This window comes from Mauremys mutica, chromosome 1 (assembly GCF_020497125.1).
Source record: "Mauremys mutica isolate MM-2020 ecotype Southern chromosome 1, ASM2049712v1, whole genome shotgun sequence".
NCBI lineage: Eukaryota > Metazoa > Chordata > Testudines > Geoemydidae > Mauremys > Mauremys mutica.
Genome location: NC_059072.1, coordinates 324,480,579 through 324,495,391, shown reverse-complemented (window position 1 = coordinate 324,495,391; position 14,813 = coordinate 324,480,579). Strand labels below are relative to the sequence as shown.

The 14,813-nt window shown below is 39.9% G+C and overlaps 1 protein-coding gene across 3 annotated transcripts in view; it reads left to right on the top strand.

Annotated features, from left to right (window-relative positions):
* IFT88 (intraflagellar transport 88) overlaps positions 1–14,813 on the top strand; it is a 79,751-nt gene that overhangs the window by 46,757 nt on the left and 18,181 nt on the right. For all 3 annotated transcript variants that reach the window (XM_045017792.1, XM_045017782.1, XM_045017772.1), the window contains 3 exons: positions 5,428–5,480; positions 6,672–6,737; positions 9,677–9,783. In XM_045017792.1, coding sequence (XP_044873727.1) covers positions 5,428–5,480; positions 6,672–6,737; positions 9,677–9,783 — 226 coding nt within the window. The remainder of the gene's footprint in view (positions 1–5,427; positions 5,481–6,671; positions 6,738–9,676; positions 9,784–14,813) is intronic.

Sequence of the window (14,813 nt, the reverse complement as noted above, 5' to 3'; positions counted from 1 at the left end):
TTGACCTACTATCTGATTCATGTATGACACTCAGGTTAAAATGCCCCTGAAAGTATAAGGAACTATTTATGTGTTTGGGCAATCCAGACACCATTCAAGAAAAGACTGTACTGCAGAAAGGTTATTAAAATGCAGCAGAAATTAATATTTTAATTGAATGGGAGTGTGTGTGTGTGTGTGTGTATAAAATTATTTAAAAAAAGGATTAAAATAATTTAAAACAAATAAGGCTAGGGTTAAATAAAAAGGGGGAAAGGCAATAGTTAAACTCAAATGTTTGAGTAAATTATAAACGAAAATAGAAAGACTAGGGCTAAATGCAAAGTATATATAGAATAAACACAGGAGTTCACATAATTTAAAAAAAATAGGCAAGGGGATAAGCATAAATAACCAAACAAAAAATGAAAATAAAACTGGATTTTTGCCTATCACCACCTTAGCAAAATTGCTTGTATTTTTGGATTCTTTCTCCCACCTTTTGTCTGCATTGTCTTTGTAGATTGTAAATTCTTTGGGGCAGAGATTTCTCTGTGTGTTTGTACATCACGTGTACATTGAGGCCTCAAATACTGTTTGGAGTCTTTGGGCACTAACCACAGAACAAATAACTTATTAATAATACTAAAAGCACAAGTTTGATCCAAAATATGGCAGCCTACCTGCCAAGCAACATTGGTAAGCAGGACTATATAACCCTTGTGTTGAGACATTGGCTCCCTATGGATTATCTGATCCAATTCAAGATCATGTTGCTGATCTCCAACACACTCAGGCCTGGTCTACACTATGGGGTTAGGTCGAATTTAGCCACGTTAGGTCGATTTAAAAATGACCACGCCCACACAACCAACCCCGTTCCATCGATAGGCCAGGAAAGAATTGAGTGAGTGCGAAGAGCGGAGGCAGGATGCAATGCTGAGGCTAATGGGGGAGCAAACGGACATGACGAAGCGTCTGTTGAGGTAGCAAATGGACATGATGAAGCGTGTGTTGGAGCTGCAGGTAAGCCAACAAGAGCACAGACCCCAGCTGCATCCACTGTATAATTGCCTACCCTCCTCCCCATGTTCCATAGCCTCCTCATCCAGATGCCCAAGAACATGGGGGGAGAGAAGGCTCCAGGCACCCAGCCACCCCACTCCAGAGGATGGCCCAAGCAACAGAAGACTGTCATTCAAGCAGTTTGATTTGTAGTGTGGCTACAATAAACAGTGTGGCCTTGTCCTTCCCTCTTCTGCCACCCCACCCATGCTACCTTGTCCATTATCTAATTTTTTTTTAATTATTAAAGAAAGAATGCATGGTTTCAGAACAATAGCTACTTTATTTTGAAGGGGAGAGGGTGGTTGGCTTACAGGGAATTAAAATCAACAAAGGGAGCAGTTTTGCATCAAGGAGAAACACACACAACTGTCACACTGAAGCCTGGCCAGTCATGAAACTGGTTTTCAAAGCCTCTGTGATGCACAGCGTGCCTAGCTGTGCTCTTCTAATCACCCTGATGTCTGGCTGCTCATAATCAGACGCTAGGCAATTTGCCTCAACCTCCCACCCTGTCATAAACGTCTCCCACTCACTCTCACAGATATTATGGAGCACACAGCAAGCAGCAATGACAATGGGAATGTTGGTTGCACTGAGATCTGACCTAGTCAGCAAACAGCGCCAGTGAGCTTTTAAACGTCCAAAGGCACATTCTACCACCATTCTGCACTTGCTCAGCCTATAGTTGACCTGCTCCTTACTACTGTCCAGGCTGCCTGTGTAAGGCTTCATGAGCCCTGGGAGCAAAGGGTAGGCTGGGTCCCCAAGGATAACTATTGGCATTTCAACATCCCCCAATGGTAATTTTCTGGTCTGGGAAGTAAGTCTCTTCTTGCAGCTGCTCAAACAGCCTGGAGTTCCTAAAGATGCGAGCGTCGTGCACCTTTCCCGGCCATTCCACATTGATGTTGGTGAAATGTCCCTTGTGATCCACCAGTGCTTGCAGCACCATTGAGAAGTACCCCTTGTGGTTTATGTACTGGTTGGCAAGGTGGTCCGGTGCCAAGATGGGGATACTCATTCCGTCTGTCACCCCACCACGGTTAGGGAACCCCGTTGCAGCAATGGTGGGGAGGGATAGCTCAGTGGTTTGAGCATTGGCCTGCTAAACCCAGGGTTGTGAGTTCAGTCCTTGAGGGGGCCATTTAGGGATCTGGGGCAAAAATCTGTCTGGGAATTGGTCCTGCTTTGAGCAGGGGGTTGGACTAAATGACCTCCTGAGGTCCCTTCCAACCCTGATTCTATGATTCATCTACTATGACTTGCACATTTCCCAGAGTCACTGCCCTTGATAACAGAACGTCAACGATTGCATTGGCTACTTGGATCACAGCAGCCCCCACAGTAGATTTGCCCACTCCAAATTGATTCCCAACTGACTGGTAGCAGTCAGGCATTGCAAGCTTCCACAGGGCTATCGCCACTCACTTCTCAACTGTCAGGGCAGCTCTCATCTTGGTATTCCTGTGCTTCAGGGTGGGGGAAAGCAACTCACAGAGTTCCAAGAAAGTGGCCTTACGCATGTGAAAGTTTCACAGCCACTGTGAATCATCCCATACCCGCAATACTATGCGGTCCCACCAGTCTGTGCTTGTTTGCCTGGCCCAGAATCGGCATTCCGCTGTATCAACCAGCCCCAGTGCCGCCATCATGTCTCAATTGCCACAACCTGTGCTTTCAGGAACATCTATGTCCATGTCCTCATCAAAATCCTCGCCATGCTGGTGTCTCTTAACCCAGTTCTGCATATACTCAAGAATAATGCACGAGGTGTTTACAATGCTCATAACAGCAGTGGTGACGGTGAGCTGAGTGGGCTCCATGCTTGCCGTGGTATGGCGTCTGCAGGAAAACAGGAGAGCAGAGTTGCAGTGGAAGCGGTGGATGATGACGGTTAGCGCCGCACAGATTTCTGACAACTTGGAGAAATTTGCTATTGAGGCCGAGCTCATTTACAAGAGCAGGAGAGCAGAGTTGCAGCAGAAGCTGTGGATGACGATAGTTAGCAGTCCTACTGCACTGTCTGCTGACAGCACCACCCAGAACACGACAGCAGCGGTGACGCTGAGCTGAGCTGGCTCCATGCTTGCCGTGGAATGGTGTCTGCCCATGAAAAAAGGCGCAAAATGATTGTCTGATGTTGCTTTCACGGAGGGAGGAGCTACTGACGACATGTACCCAAAACCACCCGCGACAATGTTTTTGCCCCATCAGGCATTGGGAGCTTAACCCAGAATTCCAGTGGGCGGAAGAGACTGCGGAAACTGTGGGATAGCTACCCACAGTGCACCGCTCCGTAAGTCAATACTAGCCCACGGTAGTGAGGACGCACTCCACCTACTTAATGAGCTTAGTGTGGATATACGGAATCAACTGCATAAAATTGATTTCTAAAAATCGACTTCTATAAAATCAGCCTAATTTCGTAGTGTAGATATACCCTCAGCTACCTAACGACCACCTTTATCCCCATGACTAGGATGTCCACCGTAGCTCCACAATTCATGAGAAATGGAGACAGCTTTCTTGGCTGGCCCACTACTGTTGTGTATTTCCTTCCTCAGGAGACTAGAATGACCTCAAATCTCACCATCTCCAGGATGACATACAAGAACCATCTGTCAGCTTAACTTTTCCTTTACAAATAATAATGAAAGTCAACAGCAAAAACCTTTCATCTTTTAGTTAAGATTGAGACAGTATATTTATATGACTCTTCTACAAACTTTATAATAAGAAAATTACAAAAAAATCCCAAACATTAAATATGGAAATGGATAGTTAAAGTAATTTATAGAACTATTCCATTATCCCTTTTGTCCTTGCAGTCAGGTCCACATGGGAAGGTCCTTGTATTTAAAGCCTCATTTACTAACATATACTACTATATAGAAAGTCTAAAAATATAATAATTGAAATTAAATTCTAATAAAATGCTCAAAATGAAGTTCTGCTTTCCCACTGGTTACTGTGTTTGTTATTAATTGTAAGGAAGGGATTGGTACTGTAAACAAAAACAAATGCAGCAGCAGCAGCAGCATGCAGCTCTAGACACAACAGACACAGAAAGAGGGGAAGGAAACAATGTTAATCAAAATGGTATCTTCAGCATTGGACATTGCTTGGTAACTGAAGACTTGTTGTTTGCCTCAGGCCTCAATTTCTCCAACTAGTCATTTACTACCAGGAAATTCCCAACCCATTGGTTACTTTATAAAATAAATAGCTTTAAAAAATGGAGACAAACCAGTGAAAATATTTGTGAAACACTGATTTAAATACTTGCTATCATGCTGTTCAGTGAAGCTGCCAACCCCTTAAAAATTTGTAATGCAGTCAGGCTCTTGGATCACATATGTTGGCACTCTTAGCCAATTTTAAAACACTGGAAAGAACACAGCTGAAACTAGAAAAAATTCATCCTGATTTCATAATCTTCTTCTGGCACAGACCTAAACATTTAAGGCCTAATTCTCTAACCACTCAATTCATGAAACTTTGTGTATTGCCTCAACCCCGATCCCCAGTTCTCAATTCTGTTTTAGTGGAATATTATTTCCAATCATTCAGTGATATTTTATATTTAAATCACCTCCTTTAACTTGCATTTTAAGATGTATTTTGAAATGAATTGAGAATTGTATTTCTGAGAATCTTGCAGGGGCAAATTTTAGCAACATAAGCAATTCAAATAGTAGTAGGAGTTGTGGAGCTTAATTCTGTGCCCTCAAAATGTAGGATTTTCATACCAAGTTGCCTACTAATAATTTTTATTACAATGGAAGTGTGTTAGGTGCTCACTTGGATTCCATTGCTGTGTGCAGCAGGCACACACATGTGCTGCAACTGAGAAATATGCAGCAGACTTGTCTTACATAAGCTTATTTTGCAGAACACTAGACTGCAAACAGAGAAATTGTTTGGAGGTCAAATTGGCTTGACCTGTGGTTGAATAAAAAAATAAATAATGGATGAACAGTACAGCCAGGAAGGTAAAGAAAAATGCTAGATTTCCACTAGAGAAGCCTCCCTACAAATTGTTAGAATGCAATATTTTCTAGGACATATTAACAATCAGACAGGACTATACAGTCCAAAGAACTTTCCACATATGGTTTCGGTCAGCTTTGAAGAATTGCCATGGCAACTTACCAGCCCACACATAGCTATATCTTTTTTAACTTGCTAATAATGAAAAAATGTGATTAGTTTATGTGCCCTTCCTAGAAAGGATTCACCCTGAGTGAGCCGACAAGTAGAATTTTGTGAGACTGGTTTAATAGTGGATGTACACCAATACTTTGAACTTCACAGAACAATTCATCTATTTCATCATTTGCTAGTACTGTATACTAAATGTTTTTATTTATTTATACATAGACCAACACAAGTAAAATGGCAATTGATGGTTGCTAGTTGTTACAGAAGAAGTGGTAAGTGTCTCTACTTGTTCTGTGATTTTTTTATAATTGGTATTTTTTAACTTTATATATTTTGAATTTTTATCTACTGATCTTTTGTACATCTGCACGATGAGTTCTTGGTTCTAAAATCTCCTTAGCCAGTAGCATGCTTCTGCTTTGTGAATTTTCTGTATAACAAAACATTACCTTCCTTGAAGTCCTGGATTTAGTTACTCCTCTTTGTACTGTCTTGTACTTATGAGTGGAGCAGTCATGTGCAAGTAAAGAGAACAGGCCAAACTAGTGTAAATAGTCATATTGTATTTGATTTATGTCAGAGCACCATATGATGTAACAATAGCCCAGTAGGAAGAAATTTCTAGAGTTGCTCAGCTGAACAGACCACATTAACAATATATGTAGTGGATACAATTTCTAGATATTAAAAAAAAAATTTGAAAATTGAAGATTTAAATTGTACAAACAGAATACATATTGCCACTTCAAGACTGAGCTCTCACCCGCTGAATTTTATAACTGGGATTCTACAATCTGAATCTGCTATTGATAATAACCACACGGGGACAGAAACCGTGTCTTCCTCTTTGTATTGTTCAGCACCAAAACACACTAAAGATATTTTAATAAATAATACTTTTCTTTCATGCTGTCCTATTGTTCCCACTCTTTCCCTTGCTCCTTTAGAGCCTTACACAGAAGAACCGAATGACAAATTTGCAGATTTTCTTATGTTGTTTGCCCAGTTACCTGATTCTGTGGGATGGGGGAGTAAAAGCTGGGTGACCATGTGAACTGAAAGATAAAGTCAGCACCCAACCAAAATCCAGCACAGAAGAGCTTTCCCAGCAAAGGAGCAAGACAGCTTGGCCACCATTATGTTCATTAGATATGCTGGGAAAATCCCCAGTATGTCCTACCAGCACATTCCAATTCAGTTTGAGCCCCCACCCATCATTTAAAAAAAACACATTTGAATTTTTTTTCAGCTGCTCACAACCAGCTTTAATTATTATAGTCAGGTAATAATTAAAGAATGCCAACTTTAACTGCATCATTTGTGATCTAGGATTATTAAACCACATGCTCTTAAAAATAAAGCAGCTGAAAAAAGCTGGAAGGTACCGAGTCACATCAGTTTCTGGTCTGATACTGTGCCATTGTACATGCTTGTGTGTGTGATGTTGTTTATTTTGTTTGCAGGTAACTACCAAAAAGCTCTAGATACATATAAGGAGATACACAGAAAATTTCCAGAGAATGTTGAATGTAAGTTGTTTCATTGAGTGGTGCAGCTTTCAAGGTAAAGGAAACTCTACGCTATATTGAATATATCTATTAGTAATCCATATTATGTAAGTATTTTAAAAATAGAAAATATTCTCACAGACTACCTTCTTTCCCAATACTAATTCTTCACATTCCTTGTGATAACTCTAGGGCTTGACTAAAGTAATACTAGGGCAATATTGAGGAAAGAAGATGGAAATAAACTTGCTTACTGATTTCCTTCCTCCCTCCTATCTTCTTCCTGCAGTTTTATAACTGTGCTGTTTATTTACTCTTCCAGGTACGTCTACACTTAAACCACTACAGTGGCACAGCTGCAGCTGTTCTGTTGTAGTGCTTGAGTGTAGACGCTACCTATGCTGATGGGAGGAGTTCTCCTATCAGCGTAGGTTATCCACCTCCCTTATGGCCATTGTAACACTTCTGGTGAAGATGCTTTAATAACTCCACCTCCATGAGAGGCGATAGCTATGTCAGCGGGAGAAGCTCTCCCGCTGACATAGCACTGTCTACATGGGGATTATGGTCAGTATAATTACATTGCCCATGGGTGTGGATTTTTCACACCCCTGAGTGACATAGTTATACTGAAGGAAGTGTGTAGTGTAACCCTTAGCCTGAGAGTCAGTTGTTAGGTCGACAGAATTCTTCCATCGACCTAGTGCTGTCTACACCAGGGGTTAGGTCAGCATAGCTGTGTATCTCTGGGGAGTGGATTTGTCACCTCTGAGAGATGTAGCTATGCCAATATAAGTTCCCAGTGTAGACCAACCCTTTAAGTTCTGTGTGTGTACTTACAGAAACATCCGTTGTTACCTGTAGACCCTACTACTGTCATCTCCCCAGACCAGATTGTTTCTCTTCTTGTGTTTGCCATCCTTTCATTTTATAGTCTACAAATCTTACTGTGATTAAAAGTTTTACCAAAACCAAGTATCCCAAAAAGGCATGAAGCATTTTTTTAAAGTTTAGTTGTTCAAGTAGTCTCTGGAAACCCTTAGAGAGTACCAAACTGAGGATACATGGTAACAAGAAACATCACTTCATGAAGACTGATAGATGCTTCACCAGTGGCAGAAGCAGCTCTGCGGGTGAATCGAAGAGCATCACAGAGCATGGTTTGGGAACCATTGCTCTATGTTGCTGTAGCAGCCCCATTACCTCACTTATTGTTTAAAACCTCAGTACTACAACAGTCCGTTTGCCACTTACCAGAATTACATTTTTAAACAGTTTAAGGCAGAACATTTACTATATTTTAAAAGTAGACTTGCAGCATTTTTTTCAGCTACTAGTAATTTTACCAAGTTTCCTAAATTCTCTTGAAGAGCAGGCTTTACAGAGGTCTACTGTAGTAGAAAAACAAAACTTTTGCCTTACTTAAGTCAACAATGGCAACACAAGTTTTGCAAAATGGTTTCTCACTTTAAGATCTATAGGTAAAAAAAATATAAGGCATGTTAATATTTGTAGTGTGTGAATCAAAGGAGTGGACTATTTTGAAAATCTTTCAGTAATTCTAACATTCTTTGAACATTGCTGGCACAAATCCATGACACTGAGGATGCAGTACAGAACTACTAGGAAAGTAGTCACTGTTCATCATTCCACTGTTCTATTAATTCCTAAAGCCAATGAGTCAGAAGCTCTCTCATCTCCCTGTGCTTCATCAGCTGTTGTTAAATCACCTTTTAACTAGTTGTTGAGGTTTTCTTCTGTTTACTGGTTATTGATAGTTTAGCGTCGTATTTAGATAGGTGTCATTCCAGGCTGCTGGGCACGCAGAGACAGTGGCAGCTCTTTTCCAAATTAGGGACTGTGTCTCAAAGGAGTTCTCTCTTCCCCTAAGTTCTTCCTATTTTATCATATAAGTCTGGTCTACCCTGAAAAGTTATATCAGCATAGTTACATCCGTCAGGGGTGTGAAAAAAACACACCTCTGACTGGCATAGCTGTTCTGACAAAACCCCCAGTGTAGATACAGCTATGTCAATGGAAGAGGGCTTTGTTGAGGGAAGTGATGTTCCTACAGCAACAGAAAAACTCCTTCTGTCAATGTAGGCTGCGTCTGCACTACTGTGCTGTGCCAGCATAGCCTATACCAGCATAGCTATCTCTACACTAGCACTTTTGTCGGTAAAACTTTTGTCAGTCAGGGGTGTGAAAAAGCACACCCTTGGCTGACATAAGTTTCACTGACAAATGAGCCGGTATGTTGGCAGAAGATGCTCTCCCGCAGACATAGCTGCTGCTGCTCGTTGGGGGTGGTTTAATTATGCATACAGGAGAGTTCTCTCCATCGGCATGAAGTGGCTACACAGGAGACCTTACAGCAGCGCAGCTGCAGCAGTACAGGTGTGCTGCTGTAAAGTCTGTGGTGTAGACATAGCCATAGTCTCCATAGCATAGACAACCATAGTCACATTTAGCCTTCATATCAATTTTTGAACTCTATAGAGATTGATATTAACGCAGGAGCTAAAAGGCCACCCACCATGCATCTGAAGTGCTGACTCAGCACTGGAGTAATTAGAAAATGTAACTATGCTAGTGTCCATTCTTTTCAGCTCATTGGCATTGATGACTTATTTTCAATAAAATGCTATTGCGATAACAGTTTAGCATATGTATAATGCTTTTTATTTTCGAAGCATTTCACAAACACTATGTAACTAAATTTCACAATACCCATTATTAACCATTCTACAGTCAATCACAGAAAAGTTAAAATTGCTTGCATAAGATTCCAATCTGAGTTGCTGGTATTAGAAAGTAGGAACCCCTGATCCCCAGTTCTTTGCTATGTCCAGAAGACCATGCTGCTACTCTATAAATTCAGTTTTACTAGGTTAAACATACTGCTATTTTTTCACCTGCTTTCAAGCCCTTTTCTAAATATATTTTTAATGTACAATTAGGTCTACGGTTCTTAGTTCGTCTCTGCACAGATATGGGGTTGAAAGAAGTTCAAGAATATGTGACAAAGCTCAAGAGAGTAGAAAAACTAAAAGAAATAAGGGAACAGGTATGTTTGTTTTCTCCTATGAAAAGTGGATTTTTTTTCATTTTTATTATGTAGCTTCACTGCCTAGCACAATGAACAGTAAAATAATATTTGCTATAATACTTTAGCCTAGCTAGAGTGAACGTTCACTTCCTGGTTTACAGATGTTTAAGTTGGTTTTGCCATAACTCTTGGATTCTTTGGTTTTCAGAGGTTTAAATATAGGTGCATTCTAGGTACAAGGCACATCTAGTCAACTTTAACATTTTGCCTTAATGAAGTTTTAGGGCAGTGAATTTCCCTTGGCTTTGAGGAAGTGGTAGTAGTGAAGGGGGCATGACGGGGGGCACAAGACAGCTTACTGGGACTACCTCACTGTCACTCAGCTACCAGCTCTGCCCTCCATCGTGCCCCCCAGTAGGATCAAGGGCAGGTAGGAAGGTGATAAACAAAAGCCTGTGAAGAGCACATCTACCAGATGGTGGTAGCAAGGATGAGAGAGAGCCCCAAAGTCTGTACTCCACTTTTGGGACTACCATAGGGAGAAGGGGTTCTGCACAACCCTCTGCAGCATAGGAGGATTGCAAAGATGTGAAGTGACTCATTCATCTCAAGGGAATGTTTTCAGGTGAATCCAAACACCTCATGGAGATGAATACAGCCTGACAACAGCTCTTAAGTGGTGTAATCTGACCCATTCATTTCAATATGTAGTCTCCTCCCCTCCCCCTTCTACCTCAAAATCTACCGCAAGCCCAGTCATGGAATACCAGGTTTCAAGACAATCTTATTATGTACATGGACTTTAGAGCAAATTGAATACTAAAATCAGCTCCTTATTGGGGGAGAGGGCTGTATCTGAGAAACTTCTTGATAAATGACTCCAAATTTACTCCAAGAAATATTTCCTGGCCCCTCGTGTCATACCAGTATTCAAGGTAATCTCACTAGCTACATATATTTCACTGCATATTGAAAATGTAAACAAGCTCATAATGTGGGGAATGGTTATTGGTAGAGCCCTACCAAATTCACAGTCAATTTTAGTCAATTTCATGGTCATGGGATTTTAAAAATTGTAGATGTCATGATTACAGCTATTTAAATCTGAAATTTCAAAGTATTGTAAGGGTCCTGACCCAAAAATGAATTTTGGAGGGTCACAAGGTTATTGGGGTGTTGCAGTACTCCTACCCTTACTTCTGCACTGCTGCTGGCGGAGGATCTGCCTTCAGAGTGAGCAGCTGGAGAGCAGCGGCTGCTGGCTGGAATCCCAGCTCTGAAGGCAGAGCCACCGCCAGCAGCAGCACAGAAGTAAGGGTCGCATGGTATGGTATTGCCACCCTTACTTCTGCACTGCTGCGGGCGCAGCGTGCCTTCAGAGCTGAGCGCCTGGCCAACAGCTGCCGCTTTCCATCCACCCAGCTCTGAAGGCAGTGCAGAAGTAAGGGTGGCAATACCTACCGCAACTCCCCCTAAAATAACCTTGCGACCCCCCTGCAACTCCCTTTTGGGTCAGGATCCCCAGTTTGAGAAACGCTGGTCTCCCTGTGAAATCTGTATAGTATAGGGTAAAATATCAGATTTCACAGTCTGTGATGAGTTTTTCATGGCCATAAATTTGGTAGGGCCCTAGTTATTGGGAACTCCTCAATCATATGGCCCCATATTTGCACCACAAACTCTACCACAACCCCTGTTGCAACATAACAGTTTTGAAGACAATTTCCCGAAGCATGTGGGACTTAATGCATTTAGGAAAATTGACTGCTAAACAGTAAGCAAGGCTCAGCCTTAACTTTGGTGGTGCTGCCACCCCACTATGACATTAGTAATGAAACAACTAAGCAGATAAAACATTACCTTTTCAGATTACAACTCCAAGAGGTTCTCACTGAAATGAGTTAAATTGGTTCTGCTTTATCTCTAGTGGGTAATGGTCCACATTACAAACACACTCACTTTGCCACAACATGAAATAACTGGTAAACTCTACTCAGGAAAGGTCAGAAACTAAACTTGTATAAAAACTGGATTAATTTTTAATTGGAGGGCAGAGGTCCCTGGGGTTGTAGAGGTAGTTACTCACTTGTATACAATATCAGCACTACTTTTTCCTGAGTTCTTACTTATGCAGCATAGGCCTGCAAATATTAAGAAATGTAAGAAAAGCATCTTTTTCCTTTTTTAAAAAAATATTCACACTTTGTATACAAATACTGTTTTTGTTTGTTTTTAACGTCTTTACTTGATGATGTGAACCTGAGCTTTCTGGGCACTTTTGAACACTTACTATTTCTGTGCATTAAACTACTAGTGAAAATATTTAAACAATTAGATTGTTTAACTTAGTTGTTTAAGATTATAGTAATATCTCAGTGATGTTAAAAATGTAATATTTCATTTTGACTTGATACATTAAACACTGAAAGTCCAGGGACTAGGTGCCGAATACTATCCTTCTCCATTTAATCACAACATAGGTATACAGAAGAACAAACTCTAATACAGTAATTTTATACAGCTATGGTAAATTAACCATAATTTGGAGAGGCTAATTTGCAGATGACTGGAATGTTATGTTAATCACAACAATGCATCATTCCTACATATTCTTTCATAACACCAGCATTGCAATGCAAAATAAGGGTCTCACACTATGATTCACTTTGTGCCTCTCCAGTTGTTAGAGGTTGAGTTCTGTAGCTCAAAAATTATAAAAATCACCCCTTATGTTTCCCTGCCAAATACTGATTTCAGTCTGCAAAGAAAGGCACAGGTCAGTTATTGCTCTCTGTTTTCAACAGCAATTAAACTCAGTTTCCCTTCCTCAATATTTCAGGCCAAGCCATGATCTCTTTACTATTGTGCCAAGTGGTGAGGCAGTAAATAGATAATTAAATATTTGTGGAATATGCCCTGATTTTCAGTAAGTCTTACTTAGATCTTGTCTACATTTGGAAATTTACCAAAATAGCTATTCTGGAAAACTCCTATGTGGCCACTCTTATTCTGTAATAAGAGCGTCCACACGGGGGCTTATATCAAAATAACTATTCTAGAATAACTATTTCTGTAAATTTCCAAGTGTAGACAAGCACTTAAAGGTATCCAGCCAGAGATCTGGAAACATCTGTGGGGTAGGTGAATATTCACCTGAATATTCCTTAATGCATTAACATTTCCCTGGTATTTCATTTAAAAGAGATGCACACACACTGGTACTAGTACACAAATTCACAAAACCTTATTGGCATTGGTTCAAATACAGGTAGTAGCATTGTATATTTATTTCTCTACGTGAATTTAATGACTGAAAATGAGCGCCTGATAAGCTGTGATGTGAACCAGGGATAATATGTACAGACACCATATGATTTTCCTCAGTGCCTCTCAGTTCTAATATGCAACACATTTCTGCTCTTCCAGTCCTGGGCCTCTCTTGACCAGAGGCTGCCAGTTGTGCCAAAAATGATTCTGTCATCCACGTGGGAATAGGATGTAAAACAAACTCATTTCCACTTGTGAGCCATTAGAGAATTTGATCTTGCGTTTTCACAAATGAAACGCCAACACATAGAACCTACTTGTTCCACATTAGACCCACTACCTTCATTTTCAGTTTTTCCTTTTAAATTTGCCCTTATGTTTGAAATACTCAAGAGCTTTACACAGTGCTGTGGGTATGAATTTGGAATGCATGTGCCCACACTTTGTATGTTATACAGTACATACTATTTAGAGACTGTTAGGATCATTTTGCAGCTGCTCAGTCTCCAGAATTTTTTAAGTGCCTTTATGTTTTCAGTTATACATGATGCAACCATTAACTGGAGGTCAAGATAAATTAAAATCAAATAATAAAAACCATGCACAAAGTAAAACTAGACCCTTTGCATGTGAATTTACGTACATCTTTAGGGTACTTTGAGAAGATTGGTCGTGATGGAGGTAATAAATAATCCACCAGACACTGTTGTATTTATAGCATAGATGATGGCAAAGGCCGCAATCCTGCAAACAGTCATGCAGATGCTTAACTTCATGTGTGTAGTCACACTGAGTTCAAAGGGATTACTCCCTTCACTGGAACTTAACTAGATTATACTTCATGCTTTCAAGTTAAATATGTACATCATGTTTCCAGGATCAGGTCCTAAAATGTTAAGGCTTTAAAGAACCTCAGCTAACTTGTTATTACTGAATCTCCACTCAGCTAAACAATTTCAACTAATATTAAAATAAACTGCTTAGGAAAGTCATTTTATGTCACATGATTTAGGTTTTCAACCAAAGGCCTATATAGTCCACACATCTTTTTTAAACAGGCTCTTAATTTTATACACTGAATTTAGATAGAACTTTTTTAAAAATAAATTAACAGATGGAGGCTCTAAATATTGAATCTTTGCAACTGTCCATCAAAAAGCTCCTTATTAAGATGTATATTTTCTGTAATTGAGAAGATATATGCATCTGAATATTGGGATTACGAAATCAGAGGCCCAATCAATCGTGCAATACAGAGGTATTGCTTGAACAAAATAACAGTAACATTTTTAAATAATCCTAAAAATAACACAGCTGGAAGGTGTTTGTGGTCCTTTCCTCATTCCAAGAAAGTTGACTTTTTAAACATAGTTTTTATAATATTTACCATTGCCTTCATGTTAGATTTAGCACTCAACGACAAATTAAATTAACTTTTTTCCTGACATACAGTTCTGTGCCAAATATTAGAAATTTAAGACCTGTGGGGTAAATACTTCTCTTTCTAAATTTTCTTCCTCCCCACTTGAATCTTTACAATAATAAAACACTTCTTGGATTTACAAGATGTTAGTAGGCAAATACTACTTTGAACTCATGTAGAGCGGGATACCTTGAGAATTTTTTCAGCTGTACTAATCAAAACTTCATGTAAGGTATTTTTCTTCTTATATAAATGTTATCTGAAAGAACAGATTTTATTGAATTTTTTTATTTGAACTTCATTAGTTCTGTGTAAACATTGTATTTAACTCTGATTTTAAATGCAACTTTTTGTACTG